The sequence below is a fragment of the Ictidomys tridecemlineatus genome, chromosome 1 (assembly GCF_052094955.1).
Source record: "Ictidomys tridecemlineatus isolate mIctTri1 chromosome 1, mIctTri1.hap1, whole genome shotgun sequence".
NCBI classification, from domain to species: Eukaryota; Metazoa; Chordata; class Mammalia; order Rodentia; family Sciuridae; genus Ictidomys; species Ictidomys tridecemlineatus.
The window spans coordinates 90,141,094-90,164,882 of NC_135477.1; the positions used below are offsets into that span (position 1 = coordinate 90,141,094).

At 40.4% G+C, this 23,789-nt stretch overlaps 1 protein-coding gene across 1 annotated transcript in view; it reads left to right on the forward strand.

The window, feature by feature from the left end:
- Positions 1-1,399: 1,399 nt before the first annotated feature.
- The window catches only part of Thbs4 (thrombospondin 4), a 47,071-nt gene continuing 24,681 nt past the window's right edge, over positions 1,400-23,789 (forward strand). Inside the window, exons 1-7 of the mRNA XM_005329010.5 lie at positions 1,400-1,894; positions 6,011-6,214; positions 19,315-19,562; positions 22,325-22,433; positions 22,817-22,899; positions 23,235-23,286; positions 23,501-23,703. Coding sequence (XP_005329067.2) covers positions 1,807-1,894; positions 6,011-6,214; positions 19,315-19,562; positions 22,325-22,433; positions 22,817-22,899; positions 23,235-23,286; positions 23,501-23,703 — 987 coding nt within the window. The 5' untranslated portion in view covers positions 1,400-1,806. The remainder of the gene's footprint in view (positions 1,895-6,010; positions 6,215-19,314; positions 19,563-22,324; positions 22,434-22,816; positions 22,900-23,234; positions 23,287-23,500; positions 23,704-23,789) is intronic.

Here is a 23,789-nt window from a genome sequence, read left to right on the forward strand (position 1 = left end):
TAGTGGCTTTAGTATAAAGTACATTAAAAGAAACCTGGCTAACCTGTGTTTGACCCCAAATGGAAGAGGGCTCTGAAGATAGCTCACAAATCTCCAGGTTATTAGCTGCAAGCAGAATCATAACTGGTGAGGGATTATTCTAGCACAGTTTGGGAATACAATGATTGGTTAATCTCTCAGTTTGTAACAGGTAGCTTCTTAAACTTTGAAATGATATTCTTTTTTAAAAAATGTTTTAGTTGTCAATTAAACTTTAATTAATTAATTAATTAATATATATTTTATTTATTTATTTATATGTGGTGCTGAGAATTGAACCTAGTGCTTCACACATGCTAGGTGATTGCTCTACCACTGAGCCACAACCCTAGCCTTGAAATGACACTTTTTTTTTTATGAGATGGGGGTAGAAAGACTTGTCTGGATCCTTTCCATTAGTTGCGATGTTAAAGACAGAAAAATTTCCTACTTGTTTTCAAATATTTTTTCCCCCTCTATTTAGTCCATATCATTCTTAGGAGGCTCTGCCTAGAAGAAACATTAATTACTTAGGTGCTTTCCTTCTCTTATAGTTCTAGGACCACACATTTAAAATGTCACACAAAATCCTTAAGGAGAATAGAATAGAGGTGGGTAGACAGGGTGTAGGAAACTGGACTGAAAATAAACTCTCCATTAAGCACTGCCCCACCATCCTATATTTAGCTTTGGATGGGTTTCTGGAGATGTGTTTTATTTCAATTAAAAACACAAAAACTCTCAAATGCCACTGTTCATGTCTCAAAACCTAGGGAAACAAATATTCACCATTTGAAGTGTTCAAGAAGAGCCTGTAGAGCTGGGGCGGGGTGACCCAGCTCTCTAATCCCAGTGATTTGGTAGGCTGAGGCAGAAATATGGCAAGTTCAAGGCCAGCTTCAGCAAATTAGCAATACTGTGTCTCAAAACAAAATGTTCAAAGGGCTGGGAATGTAGCTCAGAGACACAATGCTCCTGGGCTCAATCCCCGCCCCCCCCCCCCCGCCGCAAACACACACCCCTCTTTAATTCGAGAAACCAGTAGCTCTCTGGACTGCTTGAGGAGGCAGAATTTTCCTGGAGAGCCTTCGGAATTATACAGAAGAGAACCCTGAAGGGCATAGGAAGCCTGTCCAAGTGATGCTCATGTTAGAAAACAAAAGGAGTACCAGAGGAGAGGGGACCCATGGTGCCCCAAACCAGCCGGCCAGTGTCTTCCTCCCCTTTGCCTCTCTCCTTAGGGTCTAGGTCTCAGGCTAGAGATGCCTGTCCAGCGCGAGGCTGCTCCCGCTGTGCTCCCACCTCTCCCTCCCTCCGCAGCCCCCACTGCCCACCCTCGCCCTTCCCACTCCTAAGCACGGGCGGTGTCTGCGCCCACCCCAGGACTCTGTGGGTTCGCATTCCTTCTCCTCCCACACCCACGCCTTTCCCTCTGCGGCCCACGATCCCGGCTCCGGCCGCCCCCACTCTTCCCGGCAAAAGGGGATCCCGGCCAAGGGGGCCGCCCTGGCCTCGGTCCTCCCCCGCCCCCAGGACCGCGGGACATAAAGCTCCGGGCGGCGGCCCCGGAGCCCAGCCGCCAGCGCCCCCAGCTGCGCGTAGCCAGTCCTCGAGCGCCCTCCCGACGGCAGCCCGGACGCCGCGCCCGGCTCCCTGCCCGCACCGCGCACCCGCCACCTGTGCTGCCCGCGGGGCCCCGACCCAGGGGCAGGGCACCACTCGGGGACCCTGAGGTAGAGCCAAAGCAGCTGTCGCCTACGGGCCCCTCGGAGAGCGGAGAGAGCCAACATGCTGGCCCCGCGCGGAGCCGCTTTCCTCCTGCTGCACCTGGTCCTGCAGCCGTGGCTAGGAGCCGGCGCCCAAGCCACCCCCCAGGGTAAGTGGGTCCCAGCCGGCAGCGTAGAACTGGCTCGAGTCGCGGGGCCCACCGTCCTGCGCTCGCTGGGCGAGTGGAGGGACCAGCTCTTGCTGCTTTGGGGGACTTGCTCAAACACCTCTGCCCCAGTGGGACCAGAATCAAAGCACATTGTGATTGGAAGCGGTGAAATTTTTCCTGAAATTTGATTATCCTGAGATAAGACTAATTCTCTAAACAATAGTTTGAGAGATGCAAAACTTCCCTTTGGGTGTAGGCAAAGACGTGAGGTTTACTTCTGAGTTTGCCGCACAGTTCTAGAACTCTAACTGGTGTCTGGTGTAGGGTGAAATCTCAGTTGTATGAAGGCCAGTTTCTGCCCGCTATATCCCTTTCTCTCTACTCAGCCCTAGAACCCTAGTCTTTTCACTTGGGCGGGGCGGAAACTATGGGAATCCATGTCCGCCCCAAACGGTAGACCCACAGCCCTGAGAAAGGCCTGGTATTTACTCCCTTGCCCTGTTTTCTGCTCGCCTTTGTTCAGTCTGCTTGGATCCCAGAAAGCAAAAGTTCTTTCAGAATTTGGTTTGATCACTTGATTCCTGACATAGAGAAGGGTTACAAAATTGATCTTTTTCTATGAACAGGTAAAAATTCCATAAGAAGTTTGAAAAGATAAACCTGGGGGATTCTCCAAACCCTTTATGAGATGGCATGCTGATAGCCCCTGGGCAGAAAGCACTTAATGTTAAACATAATTTCGTGTAAAGATCAGAAGGAAAAAAAATATTTAAGCAAGCAAAGAGCTTGGGGCTCTGACTGGTTATCCAGTGGTGGGTGACCTTCCTGTTTGAATTTGGTGCCTGGGTTGATTTATTACCAAGGAAATAAAACTGGAAGAGATACAACTTAAAGTAAAACTTGTTATTCCTTAAGAAGCCAGAGCAAAGTATGTGAGGGTCTTCTCAACTGTCCTCACTCCTCATTGCAATAGTCACCATTTAAACTTTGCATTTCACCAAATAATTCATTTTGGTTCCAGATCAGACAACCCCAAACTGAAGCTTCACCAGGTACTGCACTAATTTTAGTTTGGGTCGAAATATTTGGAAAGCTATAGTCTGTAATAAGGATTGTATTCTGAGCTCCTAGGAAGATAAAAGCAGAAGTTTTGAAACACAGCTCAAAAGTTTTCTTATTGGAGAAGTTACTTGGCAGGTTTGAACATATGGGTATAATATTTTCTGTTGTATAAATTCTTGACATTTGAACACACAACTTCATGGTATACCTTAGATATAGATTCTGTTTCTTAGACATCAGAGTTTTATGGATACTTAAATTCAGGCTATCCAATGCAAATTATTTGGTTAATTTAGTTGAAGTAGATGATCTGATTAATTCAAGTTTCTGATAGATTTTTTTATTGAGTTGCCTAGTCTGCAATTATCAGCTCAGCTAGATAATTTGCTTATCTCCTTTTTCCTCTGAGCTGCATTGCTAGTCTTAAATTAGAATGTATTTGATTTACATGCCATAATAGTTGGGCTCATTGGTAGCTGTAATTTTACCTCTAATACTAGAGGGTTATGATTGGATTCTGGTACTTTTACCAAAACGTGATAACTCTAATAGAAAATGGTAGTATCTCATTTCCTTTTCAAAACACTCTCTAAAGTCATTACTAACTAATTCTAACTCTACCTCTTGAGAGAGCAGCAAATGGATCGGATGAACCACACAGATTGAAATACAGCAAGTTTAACTTGAGTTAAATTATGAACCTCATCAAAGTTGAAGCAAGAATCAAGAGCACCAGAGTTCCTTTTGATTGCAAGTCTCATACCTTGAACACACATCTCTTTTCTGAAGATACCTTGTTCAGAATGAGACTTTTAAACCCATTACCTTATTTCCCTTCTGCCCCATTGATGGGAATGTAGTTTCCTGTTCTCTGGAAATTAAAAAACCTGATTTGCCTTTTGAAATATAGTAGGCAGCTGTCTTCATGGTTTGGGGATGTGAGGCACTAGAAGGAACATAGAGAGAGCCTGCTTTCCAACACAACTAGTATTAAATTGATTATTGTGTAAGGTTCTCTGGTAAATGTGAAAGAAACTGTCTAGATCCAGTTAGAAGACAAATTGTCTTTTTAAAAGAATAGACATTCTTAAGTAGCTTGGTTGTTTTTTTCCATCTTTGTTCTGGAACTTTTATTCATTTTTTTCTCATAACAAAAGCAATGGCTATTCATTGTAGAAATTGAATAAGCAAAACAGGAAAAAACTTATCAAACCAAAGATAGCAATTATTAATTTTAACATGTTGTTATATTGTTTTTCACTTCAAATATTTTTTCTGTGTGGATATGTAACACAAATTGGATCATGTTACACATATAGTTTATAACTTTTATACTTCATCTATCATAAATATCTTTCCACATCTGTAAGAACATAGCTGTGTTTTAAAAAGTAGATGGTTTTGTGCTTTTAGGAAGGAAAATTAATATAGCAAGGTTTTTAAGTCACTTAAGTTGTTTCTAGTATTTGGATATTGTGAATAGTTATTTATAGAACACTTGAGGTGTCATGGATGGACTTGGGTTGGTACTAACCATTCCTTTAACCTCTGTCAAGCCTTTCTCTTTGCTAAGAACAGTTTATGCTATCATGACAAAGTCCAATGCCAACAGAGCTTCAGGATTCCCATCTCTTCCACTTAGATTTTATCCCTAAAATTCCTTCCAAAATAGAAATTCTAGAATTATCACTAATGACAAATATCCTAATACCTAAAACACTTATTGTTTTAATCCATTATTCCCTTAATAAGCAGAATGGCTATGTCAAAGTGTTTAGGACTTTTGATACTTTTATTTAAACTGTCTTCAAAATGTTTCAAGTCTTACTAAGTAGATAAGAGGGTCCATTTCCCTGAACTCTCACCAACAGTTGGGCATTATTGCATTTATTATTCTTCCAATTTAGTAGTGAAAGTAATATCTTACTGTTTGAATTAGCAATTTCTTCATCATTAGATAAGCATATGAACATTTATTTATATTTTTACTGGTCATTTGAGTCTTTCTGTAAATTGCCTTTTTGTGTTCCTTGTCCAATTTTCTATTAGGATGCTTATCATGGTGTTGCTTTGCGACAGTTTCTCATATATTATCAATATCACCCTTTTATTAACCAGATTGTTGTATCCCAAGAGACAGCTCTAGGTGCTGAAGTTCCCACCGGTTTGGAATTGTTCAAATCATATTTGCATAAACTAACAGAAATTATAAGTAACTTCTAGTGAATAGTATCCAAATGTGACCTTTGCCTTTTAAATAGCTCTGGATATGCTCTCTCATAGATTTCATGACTCCTATAAAACTATACTGAAAAAGTGCTGCTTGCTTGATCAAAAGCAACTTATAAATACGAATGCAGATTTCAGTTTTTTGTAGACCAACTGCATCCATCAGGATGCAGTCAAGAAATAGAAGTCACATCATTTTGTTTTGTTTCCACAATGGAATTTTTCTTAACAGAGAAATATTGAAGAATTGTAAAGGCACAAAGGGAGCACTTAGGTCTCACCAAGCTAGCAAATCATTCTGCTGATACTGTATCTATCCATATCCATGCTTTCTGCTGAATTCTCTGTCATTTATCACTGACCAACAAAATGCAATTGGTTCTGGTCTGGGAGGTACATAAGGGACGCCACGATGAAAACTCACTGCTCCAGGACATGAGAAAAACAACTAGCTGGACGCTCTCACCTGTCCCCCTTGTACTTTAAGCCTTTCGTGCTTTTCCTAGCGGGCATTTTCAAAGCCACTTGTTCAGCCAAATCCAATTTTGTGTTTGCAAATTTAGTCTCCTCTTAAGGGCTATAACCAGGGATGAATATTGTGTGATATTTCTTCTACTTCAAATGTCCAAACCTATAAAAGGGACAAGGAAGAACTATGAGTTTAGCAATGTGAAAAAAAATGACAAGAGATTCGTTTACATTATTTTGTACCTCATTGTCCAATGACTGACTCACTCACACACACACACACACACACACACAAAAAAAAATGTTTGCCCCTGAGTTAATCTTTTGCTGACTACCTTCATTTCCCCTTCTCCCCAGTCTTTGACCTTCTTCCGTCCTCCAGTCAGAGACTGAACCCAAGTGCTCTGCAACCAGTCCTGACAGATCCCACCCTGAACGAGCTCTATGTGATCTCCACCTTCAAGCTACAGACTAAAAGCTCAGCTACCATTTTCGGCCTCTATTCCTCAACCGACAACAGCAAATATTTTGAATTTACTGTGATGGGGCGTTTAAACAAAGGTAAGCAAATTTGCAGAAATTATTTTCTTAAAAATCCCCTTTTCAGACTAGGCATGGTGGTGCATGCCTGTAATCCCAACAACACAAGAGGATGAAGATGGGGAATTACAAGTTCAAGGCCAGACTGAGCAATTAAGTGAGACCCAAAATTAAAAAAAAAAAAAATTAAAAGGGATGGGGAAGCCAAATGCAGTGGCGCATGCCGGTAATACCAGTGGCTCCGGAGGCTGAGACAGGAGGATTAAGAGTTCAAAGCCAGCCTCAGCAAAAGCAAGGCGGTAAGCAACTCAATGAGATCCTGTCTCTAAATAAAACACAAAAATAGGACTGTGGATGTGGTTCAGTGTTTGAGTGCCCCTAAATTCAATCCCTGATACCCTCCCTGCCAAAAAGGAATGGAGATATATCTCAGTGGCAGAGTGCCCCTGGGTTCAATCCCCAGTATGCAAAAAATAATTAAAAAATAAATAAATCCCCTTCTCCTATTCCTTTCTCCTATTCCAGGATCTGGGGTCTACTTTCCCTAAAATGGTTCCCTTGAACAATTTTTTTTTCTCACCCATTGTTCATTTTTGTTTCAATGCCATATTTTTGTACATTTACCTATATTAGGGGAGGTGATACTGGGAAAAAGAATGAAGACCAATGCTAGGGGTATAACTCAGTGGTAGAGTGCTTACCTGTCAAGCATAAGGCACTGGGTTCTATCCCCAGCATTGCCAAAAAGGAAAATTGCTTGTGGCCAAGATGCTTTTTGACATTGTCCCATTCTCTTGTTATTCTGAATCTGGTTCTGGAAGAGAGAAGGCCCAGGATAATTAGGCCAATGTCTTAGCTCAGGCTCTATAACAGCATATCATGGCTGAGACAACAGGCATTTATTTCTCACAGTTCTGGAGGCTGCAAAGTCTAAGGTCAGGGTGCTGGCAGATGTGGTTCTGTTAATGGCCACTTCCTGGTTTGCTGATGGCCATATTTTCACTGTATCCTCTTTAGGGTGGGGAGGAAGAGGGAGAGGGAGGGATGGAGAGAGGGATGGAGAAAGAAAGAGAGAGAGGATGAGAGAATATGAGAGAGGAAGGTGCTTATGTCTTTCATAAAAGGACATGAACCCCATTCAAGGGTTCTACCCTCAGGACCTAATCTAGACCTAGTTACCTCCCAAGGGTCCCACCTCCAAACACCACCACAATGATTAGGACTTCAGTACATGGATTTGATGGCGGGGACACAAACATTTATTCTGTAGCCACCATCCACACTACTCTTATGTTCCCTTGGATACCTGTGGCTGAGCAGAACTCATTCCCAGCTCTATAATCACCTGGCTAGCCTTGATGGAGAAAATACCTCTCAACCAGTAGAACAGAATGAAAAGCTCTCTTTTCTGCCTGCTTTACGCCAGTTTACACAGGTATGCCACCTGTTTGATCCCTCTGCTGTTGTCTGTTTTGCTGTCGGAGTGAGTTGCTACAAGTACTAAGAAATGACTCCCAAAGAAAATGTTTGCTGTTTTTTATCCTCTTCCCCTCCACCGGCTCCCTAAGGACAACACCTGTTCCTGTTTATAGAGGAATGTGACAGATAAGGCTGCCTCCTGCATTTAATAAAACAGGAGGACTAGGCCTTCTTCTTGGGTTTTATATTTCTTTAAGCTGCTTCTTAAAGTAGACACTCTCTTGGATTCTCCTCATGATTGAACCCTTAATCTATAGACTTAGCAGCTGAAAAAAAAATCCCTAATTCTTAGTTTTCCTAGGACTACAGAGTTAAAGCAAAAAGAAATGGGACTTGAACCCCTCTTTTTAGGTCAAGTTCCAACGCTTCCCATCCTTCCTTCCGCCTGTTCCCAAGTCAGCATTCTGTCTATACCTCATGGCCTCTCACTTCTGTGATGAGGCCTTGGGTAATGATGGTGTCTGGGGATATGGTCAGCAGATAGGTCAGCCATTCCTACTTCCTTTGCCTGTCCTTAGAGATGAAAGGTGATTTGTCTGCCATCTGCCTCAAATGGAACAGCCCCATCTGCCTCACATCTATAGAAAGAAGTGCTCACTTCCCAACCATCCAGCTACTCCATTGTGAGCTGTAAAATCACTGCTTTTCAGCTGTAAGTCAGCAGCTTCTTACTAAAGTACTTCAGATGCATTGGAAGGATTCCTTTTTTTTTTTTTTTTTCCTCAACTCATTCAGCTGAATGGCTAGAAGGTTCTCAGTACAGGGATAAACTTTGATCCTAACATTTCACCCTTCCTGCAGCTTGCCTTATATTTCTAAATTGGCCAATCTATGTGAACCTTTGGTGGAGAGACTATGATGTCAAGAAACACAAGGAAGCAAATTCCTTCAAACTGATGCTTTCCGTCTCCTCTATAAAGGCAAGAGTAACACTGGATACATGGGCAGGTGGATCAATGAGTGAGGGACTCTTAGTGTGTTTCCTCTGGAGAATCACCGGTAATGTGTTGCAGCTGTAAATACCAGCTCCAAATACCAGATTGAAGTTTTACCGGAGAAGATGAAAATGTTGATGAATGCTTCCTGTTATGGTTTTAGACCTCAAAAGCCCATGTGCTTAAAGGCTCGGTTACAGCCTGTGGTGTTGTTGGGAGTTGGAAATGGGACTTGAAAAAGCGTTTAGTAGGTGGGGCCTAGTTAGAGGAAGTTAGGTCACTTATGGTGGGCCCATGGGAGGATATTGAGACCCTGGCCTCTTTCTGCTTCTCACTGCTTTCTGGCCATCATGAGGTGAGCAGCTTTTTCTCTACCACATACCCACTGCCCTGATAATTTGCCTCCCCACAGGCTCAAAAGCAATGGAGTCAACAGACCATGGACTGAAACATCTGAAACTGTGAGCCAAAATAAACCTTTCCTCCTTTTAAGTTTTTGTCACAGTAATGGAAAGCTAACACCCCTCCCCAAATTATTAGAGAAGATAGAAGATTCTTAGAAAATGTGGAGGGGAAAAAAAGAGCCCAGAAGAATCCAGAATTCTCAGGAAATAAAGGAATTGATACTAGTATTAAAGCTTGGAGGGATGAAGAATGTGCATAGAGAAGTACTGTCACTGGAACAGTAGGATAAGTACTAGGTAGTTCTGGGAAGGAGCAGCAGTCCATTCTGACTAGAACAATAACGAGAGGTCCCGGGGTTCATCAGGCCCAAGGAAGAGAGGTGGTATGTGGTCATGACTCCCCATGGAGGTGTCCGGTGGTGGCCATACTGACACAATTTATGAAGGATGGGGGAAGATAGCTCTGTGGATAGTGAGCTCCAGGTGTCATTTAACCTGGCTGAGGCTCAGCTGATCAGGCTTTTGGTTGATTTTCATGGAAAACAGTGAAGCAGTCAGAAGAAATCCAAAGGTATCTCTGCTGGCTTTAAATACCTGAGTAGGAAATAAAAGCTTTCCCTTTAACAGACTTTAAAAAATTCATGACTTGGGAGAGAAAGGAAGGTGACTTCACAGATGGTATCAAAGAGCAGGATTGGACTGAATGGTCCCAGATGAGCTCCTGAAACAACCTAAAGTAGAACGAATGAAGAAGACTGCAGAGAATGAGTTTGCCACTGTACTCTCCCTCCACACTCACCCTCTCCAAGCCATCCCACCTACGGCCACCTCATTACTCTTGCAAAACACAATTTCAGTTAAGTTACACCTGACCCCAGAGACCTTTAGTGAAAAAGGTGCATTCAGGTCTTCCACTGCATGACCCTCACCAGCCTTTCCTTTTGTCCCTCATGCAGTTCCTGGTTCCACTGATGCCATCTTTCCTTCTCCATCCTTATGTTCTTGCCCCCTGCCCCCCCCCAGTACACCTCAACACATTTGGATAGTTTTCTTTGTATGACCTGGTACCTCTTAAGGACAGGACTAGTCTTAGTTTACCTTGTATTTGAATTACGTCTGGTACTTCTCTCCAAAAGGTTGTGAGCTCCCTCAAGACAGGGAGGTTCAACATCCCTTTTCTTTCTGTCTGTCTGTCCATGTGTCTTTGTGGTGCTGGGGATTGACCCAGGGCAAGTACTCTACCTGCTAAGCTATATCGCCAGACCCCTTAACTTCTTTCTGCATCTGCTGCAGCAGTTTGTATGTATAGGGGTCCAGGCACACTGCCTTGAACGTAGAAGTGGTTCCTGAGCAGATTGGATAGAATAAATGGAGGCTGAGAAGAGCAGACTTGTTTGTTAAAGAAGGTGTATACCACTGTGGAAATGCTGAAATTATACAGTGTCTGGTACATGGTAAGTGCTCAAAATAAGCTTTGTTAATGAATGAATGCTAAAGAATTTTAGGATGGGAATATAAGAGTATTTCTGGTACAAATGATCTGTAGTTATTAGTAATGCAGGTAATAAAATCTTGACAGAAATAAACATACTACAAAAACCACATGGCTGGATATGGTTGATGCTTTTCTAGTATCTGGCATGGAGACAGCTTTGCAGTTATTTTCATGGTTTTGAGTCCCAGCTAGAAATCTTACTAGCTTGTCACCCTGAGTACCTCTCTGATTCTCTCTTAGCCCTGCGTTATCATCTCTAAAGTGGAGATGATAATCACTATATCCCAGGTTGATTACAAGAAATGAATTTTGTAAAGTATAATAATCTTTAAGCTATGAGGCTTAATAAAAATTCCAGGTTCTTAAATAGGATAGGATGAATGGATAGATAGACCAATCAATGTCTGCTATTTAGGCAACTGTCTTCCAAAGAAAAAAGACTTTCCTTGATGATAGCTTAACCTTTCAGAAAAAGAAAATGGGAAGAATTGCTTCCTTAGTCTTAATTCAGTTGTCACAGAAGAACAATTTGGTGCTGTGGAGGTGAAGGGAACCCCAAGCATTTGCTCTCATGAATAGAATCAGACTGCTCTGCCTAAGGATAGGAGATGTCTTATGGTTCAGAGCAGTGGTTTTGATGACCGCAGGCTAAAGAAACACAGTTTGAGAGAGATGGAAGAGTTTAGAAATAAAAATTCTGCACCCAGTAATGAGTAGGGGAAATGAAGATCCTCAAACATTAATAACAACATTTATTGAGCCTTTAAAAGTGTCAGGATTATGATAAAAGCTCAACCCTCCTTTTCCCTTTTAACTTTCAAAATATTCCTTTGAGACGCCCTTGAACGAGCTCAATTTCAAAGTGGTCATATGCAGAAGATGGAAAGAATTTAAAACTTGACACAAAACTATAATGATTAGGACAGAGAAACTGAAACTTAACTGAGTCAAAGTTAGTGATTCACACATAAGATAATAAAAGGGATGTTTTTAGCTATGTTCAGAATAGGGAGAAGTAAGGAAGGAATAAACCTACTGCCAGGACCATGTGGTGCACAATTAGTAAATTATGGCAATAAGTCATAGCTCTTTAGTTTCTGTCTTACCCATCAATGAAACATTCTTTGAGTTGTCAAGAATGGCTTAAAAGAAAACAAAAACCCAAGCTAGATGAGGAGATAAGAAAAAATCCACTCCATCTCTTTAGGGAATATAATTGTCCAGTGAATTATATATCGAGGTATTTAGTAAAGAAAGTGATAGTGGAGCCACTATGGGTGACATTTAGAAATCACAGAGAATAGACTGTAGAGAGGCAAATGTTTTCCTTTTTTGTCAGAGAGGAAAAGTGAATTCTGAAAACCATAGGCTGGTGAACTTTAGGACAAACCCCCAGAGGTTTGTATTATTATCAGTGTATTTTAGGATTGCCTGGAAAAGAAATCTAGGATTTTTTTAAAAGGCAAAATGGGGTTGCTAAGAATATGTCACACCAAACTTTTTTTTTTCAATAAAGTTTCTAAGCTAATAGATCAAAAAGGTCTCTGGGCATAGTGTTTTTTAACTTCAGAAAAGAATCTTATGAAGTCACTCTCTATACCTTTCTGAATAATATTTTTTAAATGAGCTAGATAATAGTACTTCTATGGGCTAATAGTCACATATCTGTTGGCTTTTGACAAGCTCTCTCTTGAACTTTTACGAAATAACTTAAAATGGTATTTTTAAAAAAGATGGTATTGTTGCATTTGCAAGTGGGATGAAGTTAGAAAATTGAGTTGAATATATTGAATGCCATCATCAATATTAAGATAGTACAGTGGGCCCAATCCAGCAGATGAAATTTAACAAAAATATAAATCCAGTGGGGTTGAAAACTTGCAGAACTACACGATGTGGGAGATCTAACCTAAGAGTTCAACAGCATTAAAAACCAATCAGTGTTGAACACAGTGCCTGACACATATCGAATGCTCAAAAAGGTTTGTTGAATGAAACGAGACTGCAATGAAACTGTTTTAAATGTCTCCTTATTTTAAGTTTCATTAATGCACACATGTGCCCGGGTTAAGGGAACTAATAGTCCCACTGTACTCTGATTATCCAAACCACAATCATAATATTGCATCTAATCCTGCACACATTTCACAGGGACATGTACAGGTCAGGTCAGAGACTACCTTGAGAAGAGTCACCAAAACAGCACCCATCTGGACCCCATGTTTTTAAAAATCATATCCAAGTTGAAAAAGTTAAAGGAACTGGAGAATAAAGGAGCTAGACAGAAAACAGGACAGATATGAAAGTTGCCTTAAAGTATTTGAAGAAAGTCATTTGAAATGAGGATCAGACTAAATCTGTCTATAACTCTGAAGAGTAAAATTAGGATCCATTGGTGGAAATCAGAGAAAACAGATATTGGCTCTATATTAGGAAAATCTTGGAAAGCCATCCAAAAATGAAATGGATTTCTCTGCAAAGTAATGAGCTCCTTGTTACTTGAAATGTGCTGGTGGAGGCTGCATTTTATTGAAGGGATTTGTGAAGTGAAATATTAAGCTGGATGACTTATAATGCTAATATTCTGTGATTCTACTAAGGCTATAAAGGTTCCATAGGTGCTTAAGAAATTGCTTTGCAGCTTCTGTCTATAACATGACCTTTAGATTCTGTGCACCTCACAGCTCTGTCACCTACCAGCTAGTTGCATACTATGAGGAGTCTCATAATTTTTCAAAACAAAAAATACCTCCACAGATGTTTAATATAATTGCTGAGTTTTCTTTCACTGGGTAGTTTGTTTGCTCCATGTGTATATATGTACTCTATAAACTTTATATTTGTTCAAACTGTTACAAGAAATTTTTGAAATAGGCTGCATTTATCACAGCTAGAAGTTACTTGACGTACTTTCAGGAAAAACTATTTGATTTACCTTTTGTATGTATTTCCAAAGTACTGAAGTCACCAAGACCTAGAGTTTAGGACATAAAGATAATAAGCAAAGGCAAATAAGATTATGTATCACAAAAGACATTAGTAGCAAGAAGACATTTTTAAAAATGTATAATTATGTTAAAAGAAGAGGAAAGACTGACAACGATGTCAATTTTTAAAAGTGCCAAAGAGTCAAGTCATTTGCCAAGCAAAGCAGGAAGCCCCAGACTACCTTCTGAGTGTGGTGCCTGCAGTCCAGGTCACTCTGAACTTCTTTGCTCAAGCAGACAAAATACTTTCATTTCGTTTTTTAAAGCTAGCACCCTGCGTCATTGCTTTGACATTTAGCATTTCATAATATTTTTGACTACCAGGTTGGCTTTTCAAAAAGCACCTTTTAAAATTCTTTCCTGAGATAGCAACACCTCAAATCTTTATTGCTTGGATTTGCTTCCTCATTGCCTTCCAGTCACTGAGACTGTATTCAGTCAGGCTGGGCTGTATGGTTCCTGTGTCAGCCTGGTGCCCTGGCATGGAAATACAGCTTTTGGACAGTGTCATAAAATAGGTCACAAAGATGCTATATTTAAAGGTAAATGATTTATATAAATAAACCAATAGAAAACATCTCTGCATCTAAAAAAAAAGTTGTAGCAAAAATCAAAGTGAATAAGTGAATTTATGTGTTTTTTTATTCCATAAATAGTTGTATGATTGCTCTCAGATGCTACACATGTAGGAAAAGTAGTATGAAACAGACTTGGCAATGTGGAGGGTAATTGAGCTGGTGGAGAGATTGCGGACAGTTCTGGGATGAGGAGTTGAGACATTACCTAGAAACCACTAGGGAATCATTGAAGAATTTTGTTTGCATGTTTGTGAACTTGCTTGAGAAGGCAATAGCTTAATCAAGAGGGTCCTAGGAGAAGTTCAATCTGTCTGCACCAAAAATCTGTGCAGAAGAGACCCACAGTGGGTGGGGCAGGAATCTAACAGAGAAACCCAGAGATGGAGCAGAGTAGAGGCAGAGACACCATTGCAACCGGAGCTCCTACTGGCCCACAGCCTTCCTCTCCAGTCCAGTGTGGCTGCGCTCTTGGTAGTGGACCTGCAGGATAGGCAGGCTGGAATCACCAAGCAGATTTGTTCAGCTGGTTGTGAGTGAAAATTGAGCTTGCAAACTGAATGTGTTATAGCTAAAGAAACAGGATTGTATCCAAGGGTGGTTTTCCTGACCACAGCGCTCCCCGGGGTGGTGACATGGCAGAGGTGTGGTGGAGTCAGGAGGTGTGGTGGGTTCCGGTATTGGGGAACTGGCTTCTCATCTTTTGCTGGGGGGTGCAATGATGGTGTTCTTCCTCTGTGGTATTTTCTTCTGTTTTGTTCTCTTTGTTCTGTGTGTGTTGGGCTAACATGGGGTGAGGTGAACCCTGGGAAGAGGGGCTGTGGAGAAGAAGGGAACATGTACCTTCTCTCCCTGTCCCCGTGGGCTGCCTCCCAGAAGGTCAGGGAAACTCCCATCCAGCAGGCCACTGGTTCCACAGCCAGAGCTCTTGCTATTTCCAGATTCAGTATGACTGATGTGAACACGTCAAGTGAGCAGGCGTCTGTCTGCCCTCTGGGGTAGTCTTACTGTTCTGAGGATAAAATAAGTAGAGGCACTGAAGTAAGGAATTTGCAATAAAACAGAAAAATGAAAAATGGAAGCCATAAGAGAAACGAGAATTATTGGATCAAGTGTGAAGAATGGTAAATGTCAAAGCACTTGATAATTTGTCTGCTAACTGAAGATGGAAGTTTCCATGAGTCTTCTTTCCTTTATTCCCCACCTCTTGCTGTTGTCACAAGATCTAGGAGCCCAAGGAGTTTGTCTTTAGAGTGTTGCATTGCAACAAAAAGCAAGGCAGAAGCTCAGAATTCCCTTAAATGAGAATGCAAACACAATAGTAGGTTTTGCTACCTGGAACAAATGTTGAATTGTTGAAATTAAACCCTTTTTATTTTCTACATGAAAGGCTTTAAACACATTTAATTATTCGTTGAAAGTTCATATTCACAATACTTAATGTGCACCTGCTATATATGAAGTACTGCACTAGTGCTATTTATAAAATTTAACTCTGCTATTCGGTTATGAAAATAAACCATGGCCCACGTGCCCTGCGAAGGCCCTGTTAACAGTAGGCAGCAAGTGAAAGAAAAATGTGCTTCCTTTTGAGATTTCACAGAAATCTCAGTTTGGGGAGGAAAATCAAGAATATTTTTTAAGTCCCTATGTATATCATCTTAAACTGTGAATATAGGGAACCGAAGTATTTGCCATAACTAGAAAGAGGAGACATTGAATAAATATGTGCTGACCTGTTTCAAGTTTGGTGGTCCAAGTGGTATTTTTATTGGTCTAGAAAAACTCCAGGCATTTGCAAAATTTTTAAATAGTAAAGTAATTGAAGTTTAAAAAAAAATCTGAATTAGTGGTTATGTTTGGACTCAACTTCTCCCTCTTTTTGGTTATTATGGATGTCTCCAATTTCCAGTCATGCAGCTACTATTATAAATTCTTAGCAATTAATATCAAACAAAAGAGTAAAAATTCTGCTATAGCCCAGATTAGAAATACCTTAATGATTTCTTCTCGTGCCAATTCCCCCCATCCATTGTTTTCTTTCTTTTCAGACCCTGTTTCTTTAAGTCTTACTGACACTTCGGGAAACTTGCTATTATAGCATAATCATAGACAATCCTTGTAGCTAGTCTGTCCTGCCAGGTCTTTCCACTTCTTTGCTCTCAGGAAGCATGTGACAGAGACTAGGTAGATGTAAGAGCAGATTTCCTGTCTCCTCCTGCCACCATCTCTCTCTGTCACAGGACCTGATGTCAGCTGACAATCTTCAGACTTTGGTCAAATGGAAAAAATCAAATGAAGGAGTAGGAAAATGAACCTGGAAAGTCAAATGTGCAGAAAGTCTTAGTGATTCTTTTCTTTGGCATTATTGCAACATAATCAGGTCTTCTTGGCTGGCTAGTCCACGTGGCAGCACCAAGCTGGCATTTATACTCTACCAAAAAGGTATTTGAGAAAAGATGGTCTGAGTTACTTGTCACAAATCATACAGATTAACAGCAACATCATACGGGCATATGTATGTAATACATTTCTTTTTTTAAAATATATAAATATATAGTACATATAGATTTTTCTGAAGGAAATTATAATGACTTACAGTCTTTTTAATTTAGCTAAATCCTGGAGATATCTTTTTGTGCTTTTAATATGTAACTGTCACATAATATTCCATTTCATTATTATTACACCATAATAATAAGTAGCCAATCCTCCCTTTTTAGATGTATGTTGATTCAAATATTTCTGAAATGAATGTTCATAATACAACTGGTGCTTCTTTCTCTTTATTTCTCTTTCTATTTTTTTTAATCTCAGCTTCACTTTCCTCATCTGTAGTTATTCCAATTTCATGAGGAGAAATTAAATATTTAAAGCAATGACGAGATAGTAAATATTTTTAAGTTTTAATCCCTAGAAGTGACCTTGCTGGGCCAAGGATCTGGATAGTTAAGGTTCTGATACACACCATCAAATTGCCCTCCAGATCAGTTCTACCAATTTCAGGCTTTTCCATTTGGGGGCAACTGAAAGCTTTAGCTCAGACCTTTAGAACCACAATGATGTGTTTACCACATTAGCTAGCCAACATCTGCAACATCTAGCATGTGTCTAGCAATGAATTTGGGTTTAAGAGTAGTACCTGTGGATTGTCCTGGAGATGTTTTGCTAGTCTCACTAAGACCTTGGAAGCAAATAACTTTAATCTTCTTTCTCAAAAGCCTCAGCCAATAGGTTCCCTTTGCAAAGGATCAGCTTCTAGAACCAGACTTTAGGTCAGGGCCCAATATGTTCAGGACAATCATGGAGTACAAAACAAGGATGAGTAATATTCCCTGTGTATATATACCACAGTTTCTTTATCATTCATCTATTGAAAGGCATCTAGGTTGGTTCTGCAATTTAGCTACTGTGAACTGTGCTGCTGTAAACATTGGTGTGGCTGTGTCCCTGTAGCATGCTATTTTTAAGTCCTTTGGGTACAGACTGAAGAGTGGGATAGCTGGATCAAATGGCAGTTCCATTCCCAGTTTTCCAAGAAATCTTCATACTGCTTTCCAGAGTTGTTGCAACAATTTACAGTCCCACCAGCAATGAATGAGTGTGCCTTTTCCCCCACATCCTCGACAACACTTATTGTTGCTTATATTCTTCATTAGTATGGCTAAGGGTCTGTCAACTTTATTTATTTTTTCAAAGAACCAACTTTTTGTTTTGATTTTTTTCAATTGTTTCTTTTCTTTCAATTTCATTGATTTCAGCTCTGATTTTAATTATTCCCTTTCTTCTACTGCTTTTGTTGTTGATTTGTTGTTCTTTTTCTAGAGCTTTGAGATGTAATGTAAGGTCATTTATTTGTTGACTTTTTGTTGCTTGTATTCTTAATAACTGCCATTCTGACTTGAGTGAGATGAAATCTTAGAGTAGTTTTGATTTGCATCTCTTTAATTGCTAGAGATGTTGAACATTGAATTTTTCTTAGCATTGAAAGAGAATAGAATCATGGCATTTTCAGGTAAATGGATGGAATTGGAAAATATCATGCTAAGTGAAATAAGCCAATCTCAGAAAAACCAAAGGCCAAATGTTATCTGATAAGTGGGTGCTGATCCATAATGGGGGTGGAGGGAGCATGGAAGGAATGGAGGAACTATGGATAGGGTAAACAGGGAGGGAGAGGAGGGGAGAGAGCATGGGGTAGGAAATATGGTGAAATGAGATGAACATTATTATCCTAGGTACATGTATGAAGAGACATGAATGGTGTGATGGTGTGACTCTTTTGTGATGGTGTGACTCTACTTTGTGTACAACCAGCGAAATGAAAAATTGTGCTCCATTTGAATACTATGAATTGAAATGCATTCTGCTGTCATGTATAACAAATTAAAACTAATTAATTAATTAATTTTAAAAAAACAAGAAAGAGAACCAGAATTTAAAATTCAATTTTTATTTAGTGAACTTAAGAAGATAGGTAGCTTCCTGTATAGGGAGAAGGGGGAAAAAAAAGAACAGAAAGTAAAGTAGTAGATTTCCCTCCTTTTCCTTCTTTTGCAGTCACTGATACCTTTTGTTTTCCTAAAGCATTGTTAAGTTTAGGGATGGGCTGCTGAGGAGCCTTCCATTTGACATATGCTTACAAAGGCCTATCCATGCTTAATAGGGCATTAGTCACGGAATAAACCATACTCAGGTTCAAATTCTAGTCCTGCCACTCAGGATGTCCTTAAGCAAGTTCTTTCACTTATCTCAGCTTCACTTTTCTCATCTGAAGTTATTCCAATTTCATGAGGAGAAATTAAATATTTAAAGCAATGAGGAGAGAGTAAATATTTAAAGCAACCAAGGATAGCACCCAGTCTCACCAATGGTAGTGCTCAATAAATGTTTGCTAAATTGATGCATTCATGCCCAAGGAGCGTAATTGGATTTTAGTTTGCTATCTGGTAGGGTTCTACTCTCTTACTGTATTTGCCACTATCCATAGTTGTATTATTTTCAGATTTGCTAGTATTGTTTTTCTCCCTAGCAGCACAAAATACTCTCAGGAGGAGAGTGGGCTTCTAGTGCTCCTGCCTTACAGTGTCTGTGACAGCACCTGGCACCCAAAAGAAGGAGAATCAGTATTCATCAACTTGTTTGTCCTCTTTCCAGTGACCTAGCCTTGTGACCAGGAGGCTGCTCAGCACAGAACTGCCCCCTTCCCCTTATCACACTATTCACTGACCTGTGCTTGGTTCCAGCCATCCTCCGTTACCTGAAGAATGATGGGAAGATCCATTTGGTGGTTTTCAATAACCTGCAGCTGGCCGACGGGAGGCGGCACAGGCTGCTCCTGAGGCTGACCAATTTGCAGCGAGGGGCTGGCTCTGTGGAGCTCTACGTGGACTGCACCCAAGTGGATTCGGTTCACAATCTCCCCAGAGCCTTTTCTGGCCTCTCCCAGAATCCTGAATCCATTGAATTGAGGACTTTCCAGAGGAAAGCACAGGTAGGAACCACAAACCGTTCTCCAGAAGGAAAAGATGGAATGTGGAGGCCTAGGGAATGCAAAGGCCTGTGTTATGGAAAACGTTTTGTTGACTCATCCCTGTTCCGGGTCAGTGGGTGTGCACTGGAGTCACCTGAGGAACTGCGAGGGTGCCACCCTGGACAAATTAATCAGAATCTGTGGGGATCGTGCCTGGGTATCAGTATTGTGAAAAATACTGATTTGAATATGAAACTAAAGTCGAGAGCTTCTGCCTCCTATGAAAAATGCACTCTTTGGAGTTAACTTTTCAGATTATAAAGTTAGGAGGGAATAGCTAAAATTAAAATAATCACCTTTGGGGGACAGGATTATCTGTCTTCACAATTTCTATAGTATTTATTAGTTTTTATGTTTTTGTTATGCATTATAGCTATACATAATAGTGGTGTTCATTTTGACACATGTGCATGGAATATAATTTGCTTCATTTCAGTCCCCAGTACCTCCTCCTTCCCTCTCCTATTTATTTGTTTTTAACAAAAAGGAAAAAGATTGGTTGGAAGTCCCCATAATGGGGCATCCCTAAAATCCCAGCTACTTGAGGGCTGAGGTAGGAGGACCACAAATTTGAGGACAACCTGAGCAACTCAGTAAAACCCTGTCTCAAAATAAAAGTTAAAAATGTTGGGGATGTAGCTCAGTGGTAGAGTGCCCCTGGGTTCCATCCCCAGTACCCAGGGGTGGGATTTTAATTTTTTAAAGAAAAACCCAGCCATAAGTTTGAGATAAGATAGCTGCCTTGGATAATTTAGTGAAACCCCTTCTCAAAAAAAAAATTAATTTTTCACAGGTCATGACAGAAAAATGCACTAGAAAAAAGGAAATTTAACTGCCAGCCAACTTAGATCTACATACTCTTTAAAAAAAAATCCTAGCATTTCTGTCTTCTACACCATGCCAATGGTTCTTTTATTATTAATATTTCATTGCACTTGCTGTAGAAGTTACTGGATACATTTCTTTTAGAATTTTTGTGCTAAGAGATGCTTGGTTTCCTACTAGTATTCTTTGTCCTTTCCAATCATTTATATCTGGCCATAATTCTTAGATTTTATCTGGTACAGAAGTAAATGCCAAAATGAATAACTGTGTTTATTTGTTGTGGCCAATAATATTGTTGTCTCCTATCTCTTAATCCTCATTTTCTATTTGTATTTTATTATTTCATTATATGTGCTTTAATTACAAGCTGCTCCACACCCTTGTACAAAGAACAGAGTGTAAGCAATGACTTCCTTGACAAGTAGAATCGCAGTAAAGTTTTAAATAGTAATATAAAAACTATGAATTGGATCCTAGAATTTTATGCTTGAATGAAAAGGAAGTATTTTTTAAGCAGAAATTCCAAGAAAGCTAAAATCTAAAGGTTTTTTTGGGAGGAAGTGAGGGTTTGTTTTGGTTTTGCAGTGACTTTTGAAGAACTTTTTAATGTGGACATATACAGAGAAAAAATAATGAATTGCAAGATATGTTTAACTACTTCTGAATAGACCAAGTAATCAAAATAAGAGTCAGAAATTATGTCACTGACAATTTCAGAAATTAGTGTCCACCACCAAATAAGTCAATTTCTTTCTTTTTCTTTTTTTTTTAAGAGAGAGAGAGAGAGAGAGAGAGAGAATTTCAATATTTGTTTTTCAGTTTTCGGCGGACACAACATCTTTGTTGATATGTGGTGCTGAGGATCGAACCTCGAACCCAGGCCACACGCATGCCAGGCGAGCGCACTACCGCTTGAGCCACATCTCCAACTCAATAAGTCAGTTTCTAAAAGTCATCTATGACAAGTTCTTGAGAATCTATACTCATTAGAATTTTCTCAAAAACTCTGTTCCTTAAACTATCAGCAGGGACCACAGAGGCTTTTTTTCCTCACTCATTCAAAATTAATTAGTCAACAAATAGCCTGTTCTGGTCATCGGAGATTCTGTGGTAAACAGAACCAGTCATGGTCCTTTCTCCATGGAGCTGGAGTCTGATGTCCAACACACTTTCCTTTACACAGCATGTGTTGCATAGATCTTAGTCAAATCAAAAATTTCTTTGAAAATCCTTAGCATGCTCATTTCTAAAATTAGAATGATGACTTCACATTAGCAATTAACACAATTTCTGTCATATAGAGATATAATAAAAGTGAGTATAAGTAAAAAATACAAGATAAAGGGAAGAGGAAATTGTGTTTGTGGCTAACGATGATTGATTGATAGCAACTAGTAATATAAAACTATGGTGCTAACTTCCTAATTATCATAGAATAGACTGCTTATTCATTCTCCTAGCCCAGGAAAATTAGAGGCTTTGCAAAATCCTCTAGCCAAGACATCCTAAAAACAATACTGTTTAAAATTGGGATCAATAGCTTATTTTAGTCTAAAGTTGATAAACAAATTCCAGACAGTTCTTAAGAAGCTCCTGCCGCAAAATAACTCACTTACCATGAAGGAAAACAGCCCTTCTTCCCCTCAGCCACCCTGATGGAATCTCAGGCCAAGTTAGATGCCAGCGTTTTCGTAGGCAACTGACTACTTCCATATTTGCTTCAGTCAAAAGGATAAGACTGACAAGTTTTATAAAAATGTGAATCTACAAAATTATGTAAGATGTTGGCATCCAGGTATACAGGGCTGCTCTTTTATGAAAATTTTGTGAGTCTGCAAGCACATTGGCTTTGGAACAGTGGCAGCAATCTGTGGTATGAATGTGATTTTTTTTTCCAGGACTTCTTGGAAGAGCTGAAGCTGGTGGTTAGAGGCTCACTGTTCCAGGTGGCCAGCCTACAAGACTGCTTCCTGCAGCAGAGTGAGCCCCTGGCCGCGACAAGCACAGGTGTGGGCTCCCAGGCAGTTTTCACAGACCATCTCCCAGGCCCCCTGAGTGGGCTAGGTCCCATGACTGAAAGGCAGGCTGTCATCAGAGCAGCCCAACAGAATATATCTGCAAAAATTAGGCTCTTGTGAAAATCAAGGGCAAGAAATCTTTTCATTGCACTTTTATTTTTGTAACTCAAACGAATTCAGACTAACCAGAAGCATCATTGTCATTATTTTGTTAGGTAAATTAGATAAATTGCTCCAAATTAAATGCAGATACTCCAAGTTATTGAATCTTGTCATGATGATTTCTCTGGGTGGGGAATCATTGGGGTTTTTGAGTCACTTAGAAATAACCGTCCCTGGATGAGTAAGCCTTACCTTTTGCTATTCCTACAGGGGACTTTAATCGGCAGTTCTTGGGTCAAATGGCACAACTAAACCAACTTCTGGCAGAAGTGAAGGATCTTCTGAGACAGCAGGTAATGAACAGGACATACCATGAAAAAAAGCCAGAGTCTTATCAGAGCAGTTCTCAGCACAAGCCAGTGAAGCTATGGGCTTGCACAGGCAGGGAGAGCGACATGTCCTGAGCCACACCTCAGGTATCCCTTACACAGCCTGCCAGCCCAGGGCTTGGCCAGAAGGGCTCTGGAAATGGGGGACATTCTTGCAATGAACACTGCATGGCTCCAGGATAAGTGGGAGCCATAAAGGATTCCTTGAGCATGACTATAAGAAGTGCTTAGACAGCTCTACATAGATTCTTTCTTCCTGGATTTTTTTTCAATCTGTTTTCCACTTCTCATTTCTAAAGGTCAAGGAAACATCATTTTTACGAAACACCATCTCTGAATGCCAGGCTTGTGGTAAGTACCTCCCTGGTGACTGGCCCATTCTGAGTCAGGTGATCCAGATCATCACATGACCACAATTTCCAGCACAGAGTTGTGCAGAGTTTCCAGTCTCTACATGTAGTTGGAGGGAAAGGAAGAAAAGCTTATCAGGAAACCCCAAATTGCATTTTATATTCTGTATGTTCCCCAGTGGTGCATAAGCCTACTAATTATTATTTTTCTCTAGGTCCTCTCAGCTTTCAGTCTCCAACCCCGAACACACTGGTTCCCCCAGCACCCCCAGCTCCCCCAACACGCCCTACACGCCGGTGTGACTCCAACCCATGTTTCCGAGGCGTTCGATGCACTGACACCAGAGATGGCTTCCAGTGTGGGTCCTGCCCTGATGGCTACACAGGGAACGGGATCACCTGCTCTGATGTTGATGAGGTACAAGTTCATTTAGATGGGGCAGGAGCTCTTTAAGCTTTGTCCACACCCTTCAGCTTCTGGCCAAAGAAGCCATGCTAGCAATT